General features: G+C 45.9%; 2 protein-coding genes across 18 annotated transcripts in view; both read right to left on the reverse strand.

Annotated features, from left to right (window-relative positions):
* The window catches only part of Ptch2 (patched 2), a 16,790-nt gene extending 9,346 nt beyond the window's left edge, over window positions 1-7,444 (reverse strand). For 4 of the 14 annotated variants that reach the window (XM_033767330.1, XM_033767329.1, XM_019205436.2 and 1 more), the window contains exons 1-2: window positions 6,917-7,417; window positions 6,285-6,477 (exon numbers count right to left, since the gene is read on the reverse strand). In XM_033767330.1, coding sequence (XP_033623221.1) covers window positions 6,285-6,477; window positions 6,917-6,988 — 265 coding nt within the window. In that variant the 5' untranslated portion in view covers window positions 6,989-7,417. Of the gene's footprint in view, window positions 1-4,090; window positions 4,112-6,284; window positions 6,478-6,916 lie in introns of those variants that run through there. The other 10 variants (XM_033767328.1, XM_033767327.1, XM_033767334.1 and 7 more) reach the window with 8 other exon arrangements.
* Window positions 7,445-14,829: 7,385 nt separating this feature from the next.
* Eif2b3 (eukaryotic translation initiation factor 2B subunit gamma) overlaps window positions 14,830-21,056 on the reverse strand; it is a 119,123-nt gene continuing 112,896 nt past the window's right edge. For all 4 annotated transcript variants that reach the window (XM_010610158.3, XM_010610155.3, XM_010610156.3 and 1 more), the window contains 2 exons: window positions 18,805-18,908; window positions 14,830-15,013 (listed from right to left, as the gene is read on the reverse strand). In XM_010610158.3, the coding sequence (XP_010608460.1) occupies window positions 14,961-15,013; window positions 18,805-18,908 (157 nt within the window). In that variant the 3' untranslated portion in view covers window positions 14,830-14,960. The remainder of the gene's footprint in view (window positions 15,014-18,804; window positions 18,909-21,056) is intronic.

Consider the following 21,056-nt stretch of genomic DNA (forward strand, 5'->3'; position numbering starts at 1 on the left):
TGGTACCAGGGATTGAACTCCGGTCCTTGCACTTGCGAGGCAGGGAGTGGAACCACTGAGCTAAGTCCCCGGCCCAAGCTTAGGCTCATCTTGAACTAGGTTGCCCAGACTGGCCTAGAACTCGTGATCCTCCTGCCTCAGCCTTCCAAGTGCTAGGATTACAGATGTGCACTATCACGCCCAGCTCTTTATGGGTTTTTAATGTAGTTTATGTCTCAAGCATGAACCAGGTTGGCTGCATATGTGGCAAAAACTTAAAGGGACAGCAGTGCCTGGTCATGATGGGTGGCACGGTGAGGGGAAGAATCAGCTTTTTTTTTTTTCAATACTGGAGATTGAACTTGGGACCTTGTGCTTGCGAGGCAGGTGGTGGGACCACTGAGCTAAATCCCCTGGCCCAGCCTTTTTTTTTTTTTTTTTTTTGATTTGAGACACAGTTTTGCTTTGTAGTTCAGGCTGGCCTTGAACTCACTATGTAGCCCAGGCTGGCCTCCAGCTTGCATCGATCCTCCTGCCTCAGCCTCCTGAGTGCTACAATTACAGGTATGCAGCACCATGCCCATCAGGTTCAGTCTTTTAGTAGGATGCCACCACCTGCTCGGGGAGGGACGCGGAATCAGCTCGTGTGCCCTGACAGGTGAAATCAAAGTGGACCACAAGGTACACTTTCAGCACAATCCCTTTCAGCAGGCTCACTGTCCAGACCAAAAGCGGGCCCCCAGCGCCAGGCCTGCCTGTGTCTTAGCATCCCTCAGGGCTTGCACTATGCTGTCACTGAGGCCTGGGGAGGCAGCGACATTGTGAGGTAATGTGGTCAAACTCTGGCTTCAAGGGTGAGGGCCGCAGCCTAGGGGCTCTGTGGAGTTAGTCTGGTTTCAGACCTAATTCTGCTCCCACTTATCCAGGGGCCTCTTCCTGCTGCTTTCTCCTACCCTCTGGGATCCTCTCTGTGCCACTGGCCTCACCTAGGATCCTCATGTTCCTCAATTTTTTTCATAGTTTTTTTTTTTTTTTTAAAGAGACACAGTCTATTCATGTTGCCTTGGCTGTAGCACTCCTTCTGTCCCAGCCTTCCGAGTTGCTGGATCTATAGGTGCATGCCACTGTGCCCAGCTTCTCAGTCCTTTTATAAACCCACATAACTGCTGCACTCTTGAGCGTCCCAACCCAGTGCAGGTTTCCCCATGTGCTCACAGCACCCCATCCTACTCATAGTCTGGCCTTCTCTCAGGAACACAGCCCCACACCCCCACACCGCTCCTCTCCCGCGTCACGCCCCAGCTACTCTTTTTCCTCCTTCCCCATCCCTCACTCCTTTCCCAGGCCTTTTGTTTAGGCTTAGGTTAGTGGCTGCCAAGTGAAAGAAAGGGAGGGCAGAGATAAGCTTCCCATAAGTGGGTTTACTGAGGGCCAGGAGGGAGAAGAAAGAAACCCAGGGAGATCTCATAAGAAAGCAAGAGAGTGTGGTGGCACACGCCTATAATTCTAGTACACAGGAGGCTGAGGCAGGAGGTTCACCGTTGAGTATGAGATCAGCCTGGGATGCACAGTGACTTCAAGGTCAACCTGAGCTACGTAATAGTGAGACCCTGACTCAAGAAACAAACAGACAAAGAGCAAGAGAAACAGACAATGTAAAATATACCAGTAAGACTAAAGAATCCTCAGGGAAGAAATGGGGAAGCAAAAAAAAAAAAAAAAAAAAAAAAACCTCAGACGGCAGATGAACCAGAATGTATTGCACAGGAAGGAAGAGACAGTGGACGCAGGGAAGAGGACACAAGATCTGTTCAGACCTTTCAGCTCTGGCTCTGACAGTTTGTGTCTCAGATAAAGTTCTCCAAGCCTCAATTTACTCATCTATAAAATGGGGACAATGCCTACCTCAGTAGAAGCAAAATCAAGGCAGGCAGAGCATTCAGAAACTAACTGGCACTTAGTAGATACAGATATGGACTTGCTGGTGGGAGAAGAAATGATGTGACAGAAAAATGAGAATGCACTGGAGGAAAAAGGACTGTGGGTAACTGGGGAGGAAACAGAACAAGGGAGGAAGAACATCAGAACGAATATATTTGTTAAAACTTTTCTGTCTTCACAAAAGGGAAGATGTAACTCTGTTAACCAACATGGAAAAAGCCTACCGTGTGGTAATTTCATAAATGCCAAGTTAAAGCAGCAACAAATTACTATCTACCAAATAAGCAAAAATTTAAAAATTGCTATTGCTGTGCATGGTGGTGCACACCTGTAATCCCAGTATTCAGGAGGCCGAGGCAGGAGTATTGCTGCAAGTCTGAGGCCAGCCTGGCCTACACAGTGAATTCAAGGCCAGTATGATTATAGTGTGAGACTTTGCCTCAAAACAAAATTTAAAAAAAATTTTTTTAATTTAATTATTTATTTATTTATTTAATTATTTATTTTTTGGTACTGAGGATTGAACTCAGGTTCTTGTGCTTGTGAGGCAGGCAGCAGAACCACTGAGGTAAATCCCTGGCCCCCCCAAATTTTTTTGCTCTCACCCCTTGCTGGCTTATAGGAGCCCATCATAGGACTGTAACTTTGTGCAGTACTTGGGGAAAAGCAACAGTGTAATGTATAAGCATGAATATATATATATATACACATATATATATGTATATATATACACACGTATATATATACGTATATATACGTACACACACACACACACACACACACACACACACACATAAATAACCTGGAGACTTCACGGTACCTGGCAGAAACTGGTAGAAGGGCTCTAAACCTGGACTGACTTGGCCAGATTTAGAGGCACCACTGGGTGGCGCCACAGAGTCAGATTTGAGGATGATCTTTTCCTTCTCTCCTTGCAGGCAGACAGGTCTTCGGAAAGACCCACTGATTTAGGATAGCTGGCTTCTCCTCAGCATCAGAGGATGAAATCTGATTCATCTAAGAAACCAGTCACATAATTCCATTGCCTTTGCCAAATGAAGGATCTAAGCATAAGATGACACAGAATTCTCACCAACAGGACCAACTGGGAAATCATCTGGGAGGCTTCTGGTAAATTTTTCCTCACTTTAGAAAAGGATGTAAGACAGAAATGACTTCCTTCTTTTATGACTGCAGCCGCCACCTTGGATTAAACACGAGGACAAAAGCCCAACCAACTGAAGATGACAAAGGAAAAGAAGTTGGAAAAGAAAGAAGTTGGGAGTTGCTGATCTCGGACTGCTGGATTAACCACACTGGAATGGCCCTACTGCCAGATCTCCAGTGACAGAGAATACTACAGCAATCTTTTTCCATCCTTCCTATCACTCTCCTTCCTTCTTTTCTTTCTCATGTGACTAAAAAGATTCTAAATGATACAGTCAAGAGTATTTTAGCTGGGTGTGGTGGCACGCACCTGTAACCCAGCATTCAAGAGGCCGAGGCAGGAAGATTGCGCCAAGTTCAAGACCAGCCTGGGCTACACAGTGAGTTCAAGGCCAGCCTGAGCTACACCGTGAGACCCTGTTAAACCAAAACGAACAGGAGTGTTTTGCAGTGACTGAAAAGAGAAATCAGGAGTATTTTGCAGGAGACTGAAAAAGGACTAAACAAGAGCACTGAACAGAAGAGTGGAAAGGACAGATTATTGTGAGAAAGGTTAAGCAAGAAGAATTTACTGGTTTGGTAACAAATTAGGTGAGTGAGAAAAACTGAGGCTGATGTCCAAGGATTTAGGCTTAGGTACTTGGGGGATGGTGGGTCCCCTAGTTGACATGTAGTTTTTTTCCCTGCTTTTTAAAAGGTTGTATATTCCTGTACAGGCAGCTCCAATTTCAACCCATCTCTCTCACAGTTCCAGGAAGTAGAAACTGTGCTACATGTGATTTCTGTTTTAGAGAACTACTTACTCTGAGTCCTTTAGGTTTAAAGTTGACAAGGGTTGCGGGTACAGCAGTGGTACAGTGCTTACTTAGCATGCACAAAGCCCTAGGTTTCATTAGCAAAATGGGAAAGAACGGAAAATACCCTGTCCTCACCTTGATCAGCTCCTCACTGACTAGGGCACTGAAGGAGAAGCCTCAGCTAAAGATCTATAGAGAAAGATCACCTTAAGATTGCTGCTTTTGGACTGGGGATGTAGCTCAGCTGTGCCACGCCTGCCTGGCAAGCGAAAGGTCCTGAGTTCAATCCCTGGTACTGAAAAAAAAAAAAGAAAAAAAAAATCATCCCCAGCCAATACAGGACAGAAAGATATTTTGAAATTAAGGGGAAAAAAGCTAAGCATGGTGGCACATGCCTATAATTCCAGCACTCCAAAGGCGGAGGCAGAAGGACTGCCTCAAATTTAAGGCCATCTTGGGCTGCATAATGAGTTCAAGGCCAGCCTGAGTTATATAGTAAGACCTTGCCTCAAAACAAAACAAAAAGGGCCAGGGATTTATTCAGTGGTGTCACTGCCTGCCTCTTAAACTCAACGTCCCAAGTTTGATCCTCAGTATCAACAAAACAAAATAAAGAGGAAAGAAAGAAACTCTAAAAGTTGGTTATTGTCCTTTAATTCTCCCTCAAACAACAGCGTGCCATCTAGCTCTTCCTGTGTTAGAGGGCAGGAGAGTGGCTGCAGAATCATGGAGGGTGCCAAGGAGTACTTAGATGGGGAAGATCTGGGGAATGGAGAAAGAGGAAAAGAAGGGAGAGTGCCTCTGCTTCGGCAGGAAATCCAAAAGTCATTTGGGACCACCCAGGAGTAGTGGTGTGGGTGGGGGATGCTATGTGGATGTATGCACATGTGTGACCTGGGGCTGTAAGCAGGCAGGGAAACATCTGCTCTGGACCTCAGGGCTTGCCTACAGTGTGAGTGTAGGAGGGTCTGCGTAGGGCTGAGGGTAGGGTGGGGATGGCGTGTAAGAGCTCAACAGGCAGGCAGGCTCCCAGAAACATCTGCTCTGGATCCTAGGACTTGCCAACATTTGAAATAACTCAAGGGTGTGAGACTCCAACCTGGGCCCTGCCTCTGGGTACGGGCCAGAGCTGGGGGAGGTCTGGGGGAGCCTACAAATACAAATTTCCCAGGAAGAACAGAGCAGAGTTGGACTGTCAGTGGGCTGGCATCTGAAACCAAACCTCAGGAAAGAAACCAGTCACAGTGAAATTATTAAGAAGAAATAATTTTTACCTAATACTTCCATTAGGAAGTAAGGATTCAATTCCATCTGACCCTGGGTGTCCTCAAAGTGCAGAGTATGTAATGCTTCTACACTAAATGCTTGAAGGGGCCTGGATGTATGTGTCCCCTTCAAGAGACCCAGCCAGATGATTCCATTTTTCCAGCCTTCAAGTTCTAAACTAACTTTCATTCTTTCCTTTCTCTTTCTTTTTCCTTCCTTCCTTCCTCCCTCCTTTTCTTTTTCTTGTACCAGAGATCAAACTTGGGACCTTTGAGGCTTGAGGCAGGTGGTGGAATCACTGAGCTAAATCCCTGGCCCTTCCTTCTTCCCTCTCTTTCTTAGAGGATCTCCTTTCTTCCTTAGACTGGCCTTGAATTCTTGGGCTTCAGTGACTCTCCTCCTCAGACTTATGAGTAGCTAGGAGCACAGGCTTAACTTTTTTCTTTTTTTGGTACTGGGGATTGAACTCAGGATCTCGTGCTTGTGAGGCAAGCACAGTGCCACTCAGCTAAATCCCTGGCAGGCCTAACTTTTTAATTCTCCTGGTCAGAGGTGACCTTTCCCTAGCTTCTTCTCCTCCTATTTTTTTTTCTTTTGAGACAGGGTCTCACTATGTAGTTCACTCTGACCTTGAACTCACTATGTAGCCTAGACTAGCCTTGAGCTCAGAACAATCCTCCTCCCCCAGCCTCCTGAGTGCTGGGATTACAGGCTGCACCACCGCACCTGGCTATCACCTTACCCTGCCTTCTTATACAACATAGTCATATTCTGCTTTGTATTATATTATAGCTATCCCAGCACATATTTACTTTCCTTGCTACTAAAAGATGGATCTTGCCTTTGTAATTCTGTTGCACTGTAAAAGGTACACACTAAAAGTTGGCAATAAGTGCTAAATAAACATGCACGATCACAAACATATATACCTATTTGCAGGATGCTACGGACTTCAGTGCCCATTTATGGGAATGGCAGGGCAGATGCTTATGTCTGGGTACACAGGCTCTAAGCAGCCAATGCCCCGGAAGACGCTCTGCCAAGCCTTCCAGGACTCAGTGGCCAGCTCCTCACACTGTTCTTGTCTTGGGCTTAACACACCCCCAGTAGCTATGGGCAGTGTCAGTAACTCACCTTCTACCCAGAGCTGTTCCAGGTCTGTCTCAATAATGGCCACACGGAGACCCAGCGCCAGAGCCCCAAAGGCCAACAGTCCCAGGAAGAGCACCTTGCCACAGTGTCTCTGGATGCCGCAGCCCAGAGAGAAGAGCAGACCCTGGAAGTAAGCGCGAAGCCAGAGTGGAGCCTTCAGGCTTCCAGCTAGGATCTGTGATGGAAAGAGAAGGGTCAGCCAAGGTGTCACTGAAACAATGCATGAAATTCTCTTCTTTCTGGTCACCCTCTGCCAAGCACCAGTTTCTTTATTTCTGGGTGTAGGACAAGGATCAGCTACAGATACAGGCCCAAGCTTGGAAGAACTCCCCGCCCCACAGCCCTGCCACATCGCACACTCGAGGAAAGTATTAAATCCACTTTGTAGAGTAGAATACCTATATTTACAGCTATACCCCGTAGTCAGAAGTGAACCCAGACCACTCTACAGTCCAGAGGACACCCCACACACACCTTGCACAACCAGGGAAATTCTCACTCGTCTTCAAAAAGATGCCCATCGGCAAAGGGCACTCAAAAACATCACACCCTGCAGAGGCCTGAGAGACAGACCTGGCTCCACTCTTCTTTATTCCAGCTTCCGCTCTACTCACCTGAGATGCTGCAGGTGGAGTTGGGGACGTGCAGTCGGGGGACAGCTCTCTGAGGGACTGCGGTCCAGCCATCCTGGCCGGATGGCGGGCGCGGGTGCCCCCAACCTGCGTTATGTGGAGTCTCTCATAGAAAAGCTTGGTGGCCGCGGAGCTGCCCACTGAGCTTCAGTGGGGCCGAGAAGACTCCAGCGTGTGTGCGATTGCAGGGGGAAAAGCGCAGCGGCGGCTGTGAGAGGGAAAGCCGGGATGTGCAGCGTAGTGCGGGTCTTCAGCGTAGCGCCCCGGCTCCTCAGATCGTTGACCGGTGGGTTCCACGTGTAAGCAGAAGTGGCGGCCCGCGATGCACGATGCACCCCGCAGCTCAAGTTAAGGACTGATGAGTCCGGGAGGCTGCTAGAGCCCCAGAAAAAGGGAGCAGGCCCGGGCGACGCCATCCCATTGGCTGAGGGGTCGGCAAACCACCGGGAGCTGCGCCGCCCCGTCCGCTGCTAGGTAACGGCGCCGCAGGGGGCGGGGCCGGAGACCACCCAGGCAGGGCCACCCCAGCCCCAACCGCCAGCCCGCCCGCCTCGGGGCCCTCGGGAGGAGGAGGGAGGGAGATCCCGGAGCTCAGTCCTGGCGGAAAGAGCCGGAGCGGCTGGTGCTGGGAAAGGGCGTCTGCTGGCCCCGATAGGGCTACATTTTCTTCCCGACCCAGCCCAAACCCAGACTACTACTTTTCACTTTTCCTGGTCACCATTCTTATTTAAAAACAATTGTTTCTCCCTGAACACTATTCTTGTCCCCTTCAGTTCACTCCTTCCAGGGAGGCCTAGTCATCTCCCTAAAATGCAAATCTGATGACAGCTCCTAAGCCCAAGGTCGTCTAGAAGCACAGGGTCTGACTAAAGCTTTCTCTCACAGGTTCCTCACACCCACCCAGGGGTTTTCCAGTCTTGAAGAGGCACCAAATACTATCTTGTCCCATGCCTTCCTACTTTTTGCACATAATCTTTTTTTTTTTTTTTTTTTTTTTTTTTTGAGAGACAGGATCTCGCTGTATAGCCCAGGCTGGCCTGGAACTCTCAGCGATCCTCCTGCCTCAGTCTATTAAGTGCTTTTGCACATCATCTTCAAAACCGAACTTAAATTTATCACCTTCTCTTTGAAGTTTCCCTCAATTCACACCTCCCTTCTGACAGATAATTGCTTCTTTCTTTGTGTTCCTTATAACAATCAATCTATGCATTATTGCATTTATGATGAAATAACTTCTGTATAGTACTTGAAAGTCTGACTTTCTTATTGGATAGTATACTCAATAATTGTTGAGTGGTGCCACGGGTGTAGCTCAGTGGTGCCGCACCTGCCTCGCAAGCACAAGGTCCTGAGTTTGATCACTGGTACCAAAAAAAAAAAAAAAAAAATTGAGTCATTAGTGTAAGATTTGAATAGGCTAAAGTGACTCCATGCTAATAGGCCAGACTGTGCTTCTTCATATGCTAATTGCTACCTTGGTTAACAGCCCGCCCAGGGGCAAATGGTTTGACAAAAGGTGACCGTGGAACATTTCCTGCATAAGATAAGCAATGTGTTTGCAGTCTTGTTCTGCGAATTCCCTGACTCTTTGTTTAGAAAAACCTTATAAAAAGTACCTCAGCCCCTGAGCAGTTGCCTCTCCCGGAGCCACGTGGCTCCGGGAGTGCCGTCTGGCCCGACTAATAAAGGTCTATTTACCATCTAGCCTGGTGTGTTCCTTCCTGGGTTTCTCGTTTCTCCGTCGAGCTCCCGCAGCCTCGCTGGGTGTTAGGGCCCAGCATCGTGGAGGCCATTTTGGCTGTTCACGCTCCGTGGAGTGAAAGTGAGACTTTAGGTCTTACATTAGAATTGAAGAAATCAAGTGTAAAGGATGAGAAACAGGATGAAGCTAAATCATTTTTTCTTCCTTTCCATTCCTTCTTTCCCTCCCTCCCTCTCTGTTCTTTCTTTCTTTCCTTTCATGTTTTACACTGGGGATTGAACCAGGGCTTTCACACTGAGCTACATCCCCGGCCCTTTTCTCCCTTTTTTTTTTTTAGAAAGGAAATTTGCCACTAAGTGGATAAATAGCCCAGGCTGGACACAAACTTTTCATCCTCGTGGCTCAGCTTCCAGGGTGTTGGGATTACCGCATGTGGCACCAGATCTGGCTCCTCCACTAAACTTTCAACTATATCCCATTTGAGTGTGTTGTGCCTGTCAGATCCCTGACTGATACCCGCCCCAAAGAAGGGTAAAAATCAGTATTCCCATATGTAAAGGTGTTTTGTTGTTGTTTTGTTTGAGACAGGGCCTTGCTATGTAGTTCAGACTGGTCTTAAACTCATTATGTAGCCCAGTCTGGCCTCAAATTTGTGGTGATCCTCCTGCCTCAGCCTTCCAAGTAAAGTTTATGAAAGAGAAAAAGAATCTGTAATAAAAATGTTATTCTACCACAATTATTATTATCTCTGGCTAACTTCTTAAGTCATTTCTTTCAGACTTCTTTATCATTACATCATAAACATTTCATGTTTCTTCACAGTCTTTGTATCAGTCATTTTCAGAATGTCCTCAGGACAGATTCCCAGAAATGGGGTTGTTTGGGTCAAAAAGTATGACCTTTTAATGGTCTTATTACACACTGCCAAACTGCTTTTTGCAAAATTTGTGTGAATTAACTTCGTCTTCAGAGTCTCAGCCCTATGAAAAGGGAAACTTCAAGTTAAGGAGATGAACACCAAACAGCTTTGCCACTTCCATCTGTCCATTCCTCCAGCAAAATGCCTATGGAGGGACTGACATGTCTGACACTGTTGGCCAAGTGGTAACTAACTGCACACGAAATGCAGCCAATATGTGTACTATTTTCTTCCTCCCGGACAGAGGTTTGATTCCACTCTGGATAAAGAAAGTGTAGCCCTGACAAGTCTTTGGAAATATAAATGGCCTCTAACCTACACTGCTCTTGGGGCTACAGAGAAAGGCAGAGAATGGCCTGGGATCAGAGCTGGATATGCTAACTTGGAGTACAGTTGCTTTGCCTCATGCAGATCTTGAGATGATCTTCCTTCTTACCAGATTCCGCAGACTTAAGGTCCATGGAGAAATAGGTTTGTAATCACTCAGGCCTTGGACTCTGCTTCCATGACAGCCCTACCACTGCTTACGATTGTGGTTAAGTCCTGCATTTTTATAGTTGCTTCCAGGCCAGGCCTGCCTACTGGGAGAACCTCTTGCCAATCAGACCATGTGGGAGAAATGGGTCCACAGTTCCCAGCCTTTCCAACTTTGCGCTTAGTGCTTTCTGGCTACTTCAAGTCCCCAGATGACCTTTCTTTCCCTCAACAAAATGATTTCCTGAGTGCAGTTGAACTCAGCCAGAGCTAAAGCCACTGACCCCATGAAATTAAAGGGAAGGGAAGAAGAGGCTCCTCTTCGTTCTGCAAGCAGACTGCTTCCTGCTGAATGACTTGTTTCATTATCACTTCCACTGGATTGAGGGTATGTGTCTGGGTCCAAATTAGAGACATTCTCCAAAGAATAAGAAAGGAGAAAAGCAATTTAATTAAGTTCATTATTATCAAGGATTACATTTAATTACTGGTTCATGAGTCAAACATGTCTCAGGGTCTTATGTGCTCTTCACTGAGCTATGGTTTTAGGGTACGTTGTTTTTGTAGGAGTTCACAGCCTGAGGGGAGCACACAGAACACAGGGGAAACAGCTATGAGCCAGGGGTACTCAGGGAGGTTTCCAGAAGGGAGAGAAAATGGATGTTTTTTTGTTTTGTTTTGGTTTTTTTTTTTTGCTAGGACAGTCTAAAAGAAGACCGGCTGGTATGATAGCAACTGCCTGTAATCCCAGAATTATTAGGAAGGCTGATGCAGGAGAATAGCTTAGACTACACAGTGATTTGAAGACCAACCTAAACTACCAGATGTGGTATACCAGATGTGGTGGCACTCACCTATAATTCCAGAACTCAGGAGGCTGAGGCAGGAGGATCACTGAGAGTTTGAGGCCAGCCTGGACTACATAGTGAGACCGTCTTAAAAAAAAAGAAAAAGGCATACTTCAAGGTCTGGATCTTTCGTTTACTGGCTATGAGACTGTCAGATTTTGGGTGTCACATAACCTCTGGCATTGATCCAAAAATTGAAGTGGACAGCCTGGCTTCAGAAAGGGTACACAAGGGAGTTAGAGGGAGCCAGCAGGCCTTCTCTTCCCAGCATTCCCTTGGGCTTCTCACTGACTGTGCTTTGTGTTGGCTTCTGTTTCTGGGCCAGGCAGAGTCAGCAATATGTGGTGGACGGAAGCAGGAGCTCTGCACAGCCCTCAACTCCCGCCATTCCATTTAGGGGCCAACCTGGGAATTTAATCTCCTCTGCAGGCAGCTTCAGGTGAACAGTTTCTATTAAGTCTCTGGTGCCAAAGGCTGCAGACAGAGATCAGAGAATGGCCCTTCACCTTGCGTGCGGGGGAAACAGAGAGTGGAGGGACCAAAGCAGCCATCATTTTCCATGGAAGAAAGAACACTGAGGCCAACCTGGGCTGCACAGTGAGTACAAGGGCAGCCTGAGCAACAGAGCGAGATCCTGTTTCAAAACAAAGCAAGACAAACAAAACAAAAGAACCCTGATGCTATCCCCCCCCCCCGCCCCCGCAAGACAGCTCAGGCCAAGGACAAATCATCCTTATCTCCAAAAGAATTTGTTCTTCCCCAGCCTTTTTTTGCAGGTCCGCTTTTAAACCTTCTGTTTGGGTGGTCCTTCCCACTTCCCCTCCCCTTCTCTGAGTAATTTAACTATTTTAGCTAGCTTGCTTGCTTGCTTTCTCCTTTTAAAATGGGGCCTTGCTGTATTGCCTAGGCTTTTCTTGAAATCCTGGGCTCAAGTAATTCTCCTACTTCAGCTTTCTGAGTGCTGAACTGGTGTGTGTGTGTGTGTGTGTGTGTGTGTGTGTGTGTGTGTGTGTGTGTGCGTGCGTGCGCGTGCGTACGTATGTGTGTATCTCTGTGTATGAGTGGCTTACATTTGTAATTTAAAAAAAGGCACACAAGTTGGGCATGGTAGTACACGCCTGTAATTCCAGCACTGGGAGGCTGAGGTAGGACTGTCATGAGTTTGAGGCCATTCCAGGCTACACAATTCAAGGCCAGCCTGAACTACATAGAAAGACCCTGCCCTCAAAAAAAGAAAAAAAAAAAAAAGAGGCAAGCAAGCAGCATACAAAGATCTGGTTTATGTATCTCCATAGAGGTGGGGATGGCTGTGGATAAATAAACCGCACCCCCTGTAATCTCTGGAAACAGAAACAGCCCTTAAACTAGGCTGTATAGCACCCTAGATTGCTGCCCCTGGGGCTGCGCTAAACATGACTTCCCCTTCTTCCCGAGGGTGGCAATGCAGTGAAGGATTGGAAAGAAGTTCAGCTTGTGGTCTTAGGACAAAGCTGGCAGGGCAGTCCTGGCAGTCAGGCCCTTTACAAGTTCAGGGAATTCTCACCAGCAGACAGGGCTCCCTGCTGTGAGAGTTCCTGGAGGAGGAACCATCAAATTTTACCTAACTTGACCAGCTCCCAACTCCTTGTTTCTCAGCAACCTCTGAATCTTCCCTGGTTCAGCACTGAAGGCCTCATTGATCCTCTTCCTTCACCAAGCAGTACTGAGTGGTGGGGCTGACTGGTTTCAATTCTTCTGCCTGCCCAGCTGGCCAGCAGACATTCAGTTGCCCACTACATTTCAGACATAAACTTTCTGTAGCTGCTACCACAAAGAAAAAAGTTGCCCCTGACTGCTGCTGGCAGAGCAAAGAGAAGAAAAATCAAAGCATGTTGGGCACCCAGCCAGTTCCAGCATTGTTAGGGACAAAAGTATGAGTGTTCTGTTCCCAGCTGGAACTGACTCAGTAAGGCCTTCTTGTAGGAGCCCTTACCTTTTCTGCTTTCCTCAGTGCAGGGACCAATTGGTGGGTCTGTGCAATGGGAAGGCAGGGCAGAAGTTTCCCTCTACCTCACTGTCAGGGGTTTAGAGGGCTCAGTGGGGAAAGACAGGAAGGGGCGTGGGAGGGCTCTGAGGCTCCTCCTTTATCAAACCTACCTAGCTTCACCCCCACCTTCTGAAATCAAGGAGCAATCTTTAGACTCTGTGGGCCACCCAGACTAGAAAGGTGAGAGAGGGAACAAAACCTGAGAACAGGAAGAGCCCCTAAAAGTCATGAAGCCATAGCCGGGCGTGGTGGCGATTACCTGTAATCGCAGCACGGGTGGCTGAGGCAGGAGGATCGCTGTGAGTTCAAGACCAGCCTGGGCTACATAGTGAGTTCCAGGTCAGTCTCAACTACATAGTGAGACCCTGTCTCAAAAAACAACAAACAAACAAAGTAAATCACCCAGCCAGGTGTGATGATGGCACATGCCTGTAATCCCAGCACTTGGGAGGCGGCTGATTTAGGAGGATCACCTTGAGTTCAAGTGCAGCCTGGGCTGGACAGTGAGTTCAAAACCAGGCCGACTTACACAGCAAGACCCTGTCTCAAAACAAAACTCACCCTAACACATTTTGCAGATGGGGAAACTCAGGGTCAGAAGAGGCAGTGATTAGGTCAGAACTACAAAACACTGCAAAGGCTGGGTCTTCTTCCACTCAGGCCAGGAACTTGTTTCCAGGGCCAGCTGGGCCCCATAAACTTCATTTTAGCTCCAAAGGATCATCTTCGGCCTTACCACAGCTCTTTATCCTCATACCCTCTCAGTCCTGCTTGTTTCAACCACTTTTTCTAGGACACAGCTAGGACAAACTTTCAGGAACCTTGTCTTAGTCAATGGGAAGAATGCGGAGCTCCCGAGCTCCCAGGAAGGCTGGTGGAGGTGGGGCTCCCCCAGGGTAGGAATGCTCATCCACACTCGAACAAATGCGGTGAGAACACTAGGATCACGCAAGAGTGCTCAGGTGAACCTGAGAGCTTTGAGATTTTTGAAGTAATGTAGAAACCAGTATTTCAAACCATTCCTTATAATTACTGCCACCCACAGTGAGGACATCAAGGGAAACCTTTACTTTGATAATTCTAGGAGATGAAATCTCACCCCAGGAGCCACTTTCATCTTCCACCAAACACCTGCAGGTTGTACATCAGTGAAGGGAGAGAGGAGAGCAGAGTGCACTTATGCTGGGGGCAGGGGTGGTGGACAGAAAGTGGATAGGACTCCAGAGAGCTGTGAAGAGAAATCTCACTCCTTAATTATCTGAAGCAGCAGTGTCTGTATAATTAGTATATAAAAAATACATCCAGAGAAGAATCAGGAAGAACTTCAAACCATGATACTGGTTCCTGGCTCTTCTTTACCTGGCTAAACAGTCCTGACCAAGGGAACGTAGGGAGGAGTCTGGTTTGGCTCAGATCATGGCTCTTCATGCACTTCCTCCATGAAAACCTGTGGGAATAGGCTGGTTGGCTAGACGGGGGTTGCCCTCTTGATTGCTTTCAGAGGCTTCAAGGGTCAAGAGTCAAGCTGGAGAAAGGGGCTATAGGCTGGAAGGATGGAAGTGAATGGTAGAGTAGCCGCAGGTGCTGGTATCTGTGTGGCAGGTATTGGAGCAGAAAAGAGTCCTAGGCAGATGCTCAGGCATGGCATTACTAGCAGCTAGACCTATGGGTAAAGAAGGCATGATTAGCGTCACAGAATGAAGTACTCTAGGTCATTTTTAGGTGGGAGATGCCTTATGGACTGGGCTGAGCCAGCAAGTCAGGAAATAGCTTCCTACCACTCAATAGCTGCTTCCCCAGCCCGATAACCTTGGTACACAAGAGGTAGACCACTGTGTTATCCTGTTCTACACATTTTCTTTGAATGGTCTTTACCATATCACACGTGAACAGTTTCTGTATACTGGAACCCAAATAATGCAGAGCCTGGAACTGCTCCACAAGTAGCATGTGTCTGGAAGTCCTTTATTGGAAAATAAATACAGAGTCAAACAGGTGGGTCAGCCAATGTCTGTAGTTTTGGATGCCAAAAGGAAGGAGTCTGACTTGCTTGAAATTCAGATTTCCATAAGCTGGTCATTTCCCACAATCACCTCATTTGTTCGTTTTGCTACAAAAGAAAAGGAAAAGGTTTCTAAGAACTGGCAGGAAAAGATCTCATTACAAACCCAAATGCTTTTATTCTGTGTTAGCAAACATTTACTCCTCTCTATTGTGGCTCTGCTCCTGAGAAGCTTTTGGCATTACAATGTGCTGAAGGGGCTGTGAGAGGGACAGTATCTTCCTATACAGAAGAGTGGAATTAATTCTCTAAACACTGGCTTTGGGGAAGCTTCCATAGGAGGACATCTGAAGCTGGGCCTCCGGCTTAAGGGATGAATAGAGTTCTTCCAGGCAGTGATCAAAGGAAAGGTATTCTAGACTGTAAGATCAGCATGGGCAGAGACATGGGGATGTCGGAAAGGGGAACATGAAATACTGAGATGTGATCAGAGGATAGGAAACAAGCAGAGAAGAAATAAGGCTAAAGGATAAACGGAGGTACTCAAAGGAGAAAGTGAGATAGTGCATATACATTACAGAAATATAGAAGGCATCCATTATCTGTGAGGGATGGTGCCAAGATCTTCCACAGATGCCTGAAACTACAGAAAGTACCAAACCCTATATATACTATGTTTTCCCCTACATATGTTTTTTATGTACTCTTGTGATAATTTAATTTATAAATTAGACACAATAAGAGATTAATGAGAACTAATAAAAAAAGAACACTAGTAATAATATAACAAAAGTTATATGAATGCAGTGGTCTCTGTGTCTCAAAATGTTTATTTCACTGTATTCACCCTTTTCCCTGAGATGATTTAAAATGATTCAGTGCTTACAGGATGAGAAGAAGTAATGTGAAAGACACAGGTGTTGGCCAGGTGTGGTGGCACACACCTGTAATCCGATCACTTGGGAGGACCAGGTAGGAGGAATGCCATGAGTTCCAGGCCAGCCTGAGTTACATAGTGAGTTCAAGGCCAGGCTGAACTGCACAGCAAGGCCCTGTCTAAACAAAACACCAAAAACAGGTGTTTGACAAACTGTTACAGGTTCTTCTCTTCTTTTTGGGTACTGGGGATCAAACTCAGGACCTTGAGCTTGCAAGGCAGGTGAGGTGCCACTGAGCTAAAACCCCAGCTGTTAAGGTTTATTGAACACAAGCTGTGAGACACCATGAAGGTGGGTCTGATAACCAAGATGGCTACTAAGTACCAATATGGGGGGAGTGTGTCCAGCATGGATATACTGAACAAAGGATGATTCTCATCTCAGGTATAATGGACTGGAACAGCATGAGTTTTTGGTACCAGGGATCGAACTCAGGACCTTGTGCTTGTAAGGCAGGCAGGGGCACTACTGAGCTAAATTCCCTGCAAACAGCATGAGATTTTAACATGCTACTCAGAAAGCAATTTAAAACTTAAAATTTGTCTAATTCTTCCTTTTTTTTCGCAGTACTGGGGACTGAACCTAGGGCCTCTGTGCTGAGCTATATCCCCAATCCGTTTTATATGAGATAGGGTCTTGCTAAATTGCTAAACTTCCTGGCTAAACTTGAACTTGCCATGCTCCAGCCTCATTCGCCCTCAGCGCTAAGATTACAGGCATGCACCACTACGACTGGTGAATTGTTTATTAAATGTAATTTTCCATGTAATATTTTTGACCTATGATTGATTGTAAGAACTGAACTATGGGAAGCAAAACCACAGAGAGGAACTATTATAAAACTGCCTACTGTTATAATAAGTTAATGAATTAAAGGATAACTGAGTACTCAATAAACATTGGCTATTATTTTTTGTGAAGTCTGAACTCATAAGGCCCCTCCATGACTTGACCCTCCTCTATCTCTCTCTCTAGCTTCATCTCCCACTATTCTCCATTTATACCAAAAAGACATAAAGGTCTTTTTTGGTTTGTGGAGACAGGGTCTCACTACATAGTTCAGGCTGGCCTTGCACTCACTATGTAGGCCAGTCTGGCCTTGAACTGGCCTCCTGCTTCAGCCTCCTGAGTGCTAGGATTATAGGCATGTTCTACCATGGCTGGCTTCCCCATCATAGTCAAACTCTAATCCAGTATCTCCACCATGTGATATTTTCTATTATTATTCTGCCTTGTATCTAGATGTCCCTCAAAGCCTCATGTGGTCATAGGTGGGGCTTTTTGGAGGTGGCTGGATCTAGAGTGTGTAATGATGGGATTAAGGATATGATGTTGAGGTTAATGGGATGAGGTTAAGTTAAGAGTACCCCACTCTGGGTGTGACTGCTACCTGCCCTAAGGGTATGTAGCTTAGATAGAATATAAGGGACAGAAAGGACTGCTCCCATAGCTTGCTGCCTCTTTACTACTTTGCTGCCTTCTGCCTGCCCTGAACTGTTTCTCCTCTGCAATGACCCTCTGCCATGTTACCCTGCCTTAGAGTCTACAGACTATGAGTTACAATACATCTTTCCTCCTTTAACTTTAGGTGCTGGGTATTTTGTCTCAGCAACAAGTAACTAAGACTATTACTATATGATACCTTTCCTTATGAATTATCCACTTCTTGCTTTGTGAAACCACTGCATCTAATACATACCTTTAACTCTACATCATATTGTTCTCTATTTCACCACAAGAACCTTGCAGCAGTAAAGGGACAGTGTAGTTATGATTATATTCATAATATCTAACAGCTACTGACACATGAATGATTTCAGTTGTTTGGTGTAATGACAGATAGGGTCTGGTCATGTAAGTGCAGAGCTAAAGTTGAAAGGAAATAAAGTTTAGTAAAGAAGTTCAGAGAAGAGCTGGTTATGTAGCTCAGATGTACAGAGCATGCATAAGGCTCTGGGTTCAATCTCAGTAATGCACACACACACACACACACACACACACACACACACACACACACACACAGAGTTCAGGGAATCATAAACTGGGCTGGTGGTACAAACCTATAATCCCAGTACTCTGGGAGTCTAAGACAAGAGAACTGCAAGTTCAAGGCCAGTCTAGGGAATTTAGTGAGACTGTGAAGCTAAAAGAGTACAAAAACCAAATAAAACAAAACAAAATAAATCAAAACAAAAGGATTGTAGGTGCAGCTCAGTGCAAAGGCTCTAGGTTCAATCCCCTGTATTGGGGGCTGGGTGTAGTTCAGGGAATCACAAAGCTAAGGGGTTGGATTCACTGATGAATATAATTAAATTAACTAAGATATTGGGAAAAATGAGGGATTGCAGAGGAAGATTCTGAACCAAAAGCCAAAGTGCTCAAAAAATTTAGGAGAGTACTCTGGAAAATGGCCCATAATGGGTTGTAAAATAAAAACAGCTTCAGAAAGCTTTCCTGGAAAAACAATACATTGTAGAAAGGAGGCAGGGGGCTAAGGATGTTGTTCAGTGGTAGAGTAAAATGCCTGCCTCACCTGAACGAGGCAATAGGTTCTGACCTTGGGCCATGCAAAAAAACAAAACAAAGCAACAACAAAAAACAAAAACAAAACACCCTTGCCCTCAACAAAACAAAATGAGAAACAAAGAAGGGCAGTGACCAGTGACAGGGGAAACCAGAAGTGTGCTGCCTATAATCCCAGCAGCTGGGGAGATGAGGCAGGAGGATCACTACTCTGCAGCCAGCCCAGGCTACATAGCCAGTTCAAGGGCAGCCTTTCATCTCAGAAAACCAATGAAAAAACATTACAGTGATGTCAACTGTTCTCCAAAGATGGCTCCATGAATTTATGCTCTTACCTGCAGTGCATGTATGTGCTTTTTTCCCCCATCTTCCCTATTAAGCACTGTCTGTGCTAGTGAGATAAGTAAAAAATGGTATCAGTGATTGCAACTTGTTTACCTTTGGCTTCAATCCTCTGGCCACTTCCAATCAAACAGTCCTTAATGTCTGCTCCCTTCTCAACCACAGCATTGTTGCAGATGACACTGCCCTGGATGTTGCTTCTGTAACACAGCAGACAAATAAATTAACCAGTACCCATCCTTAGCACTACTAGCTGGGGGTTCAGGTTTCTCCCTAGGTCAAAAACTGCTGGTGAGTCCAATTAATGGCCATATACTTCAAGAAAACTAGAAAACATAAATAAAATCACTAGAAAACATGATGGTAGATAAAAGGAAGACTGGGCTTCAGGGAATTCCAGAGTTGAGATAGGTGCATAATGACCTTTCTCCAGGCCTGAAAAGAACAGATATTTTGGCCAGGTATAATAGCACATGTCTGTAATTCTAGCATTCAGGAGGCTGAGGCAGGAGGACCATCATGAGCTTGAGGCTAGCCTGGGCTACACAGTGAGTTCTCAAAAACCAAAAACCAAAAAACAAAACAAAACAAAATTATGCCCAGCATAGACTGTCTTGACTCTTATACCTGGACAATAAAGTTTTTAAAAACAATTTTTTTTAGTATCAGGGATCGAACTCAGGACCTTATGCTGGCAAGGCAGGTGCAGTGCCACTGAGCTAAATCCCCAGCCAGGACAATAAATTTTTGTTAAGCTTCCCCCACCCCTAGTACTGGGGATTGAGCTCAGGACCCTGTGCTTGCAAGGCAGGTACAGCACCACTGAGCCATATCCTAGGCCCTAGACCTTTTTTTTTAAAGTTAAAAGTTCCTGCCAGGCATGGTGGTGCACACCTATAATTCCAGCACTCAGGAGGCTGAAGGAGGATCACCATGAGTTCAAGAGCAGCCTGGGGTACATAGTGAGTTCAAGGTTAGCCTGAATTATAGACCAAGACCCTGTCCCCCCCAAAAAGTTAAAAGTTCCTTAATTTTTTATTCCTAATACCACTACCACAATTTATAGGACAATATACCTGATGTAATGAAAAGAAAAAAACAAAGTTACAACAGATAAAAGACCTCAGGAACATATTTCTAACTCACATTACATTGCACTGATCAACAGCTGGGCTCTCTGCAAACCGTGGCTATGCTAGTCCTGAACCAGAGGGTTTCCTGTTTAAAACGGCAGTTAACTTTTTGCCTATGGGTCATCATTCCTTCTGTGGTAGATTTTTACAGCTCCTCTAATGAATATGGGATGACTCTCTCAAAGTAAATTGTAGCTTGGGCTGGGGATTTAGCTCAGAGGTGTGGCACCTGCCTTGCAAGCACAAAGTTTTGAGTTCAAATTCCAGTAACACACACACACACACACACACACACACACACAGAGAGAGAGAGAGCTACTTGTAACTTCCCTGACAACTCTTCTGTGGGGGCCCAGTCATGGCCCACTGGAGTTTGACATTTGGAAAATAACTTCTTCCTGTACAAATAGGGCATCCACACAATCTATGTAACATTTGTTACTTTTCAAGGACACTGTTTGTTAAACTTGCTTTGTTCTTTGACCCTGGGATAACAGGAACTTGTTAGCCAAAGATCTGATGTTATCTGTTAAGAGTAAGGAAATCCGGTCTTCACATAAAGATAAAAACAATTGCTTGGTGCTTCCTGTTGTTGTGTGCCCTTAAAAGCTTCTTGCTGATGTGAGCCTTTAAAAGGAGCTGTTTTGGTGAAATAAATCAGACTTCTCTTGGTCTCCACTCAGGCTTGAGTGTTCTTTCCTTTTTCAATCCTCACTCCCCAAACTCAGGCATGTTCGTGTTGTTTCCCATACTCTTTCTCTGCTAAAAACTGTAGCCTCTTTTCTGTTATTTTTCATATCCTTCTGTTACTATGCCTACCACTTCTACCACCAGATCCATAACCACCACCACAGGGACTGCCAGAGCTTCTTCCACTGAACCTGCCTCATTTCATGGGTCCATAAATTGATTGCTGTTGTCCACTACAATGTCTACAATCATTAAGTTCCCACCACCATAATTTTCTCCATCATACCCTCCTACACCACCACATCCACGAACCACTTTAGTTTCCATATCCTGGTCCACTGTCAGCATAGTCTCCTCTACTACTATAACAGGACCACTGCCAGTTCCCACCACCACCTCCAAATCCATTATATTACATCACCTCCTCCATAACCACCTCTGGTGCCATCTCTTCCACCACCCTAGTCTTGTTTTCCACCAAGGTTTCTACCACAGCCACCTCCTAAGTTTCCACCTCCACCACCT

The sequence above is a fragment of the Fukomys damarensis genome, unplaced genomic scaffold (genome assembly GCF_012274545.1).
Source record: "Fukomys damarensis isolate Sample0158 unplaced genomic scaffold, DMR_v1.0_HiC HiC_scaffold_23, whole genome shotgun sequence".
NCBI classification, from domain to species: domain Eukaryota; kingdom Metazoa; phylum Chordata; class Mammalia; order Rodentia; family Bathyergidae; genus Fukomys; species Fukomys damarensis.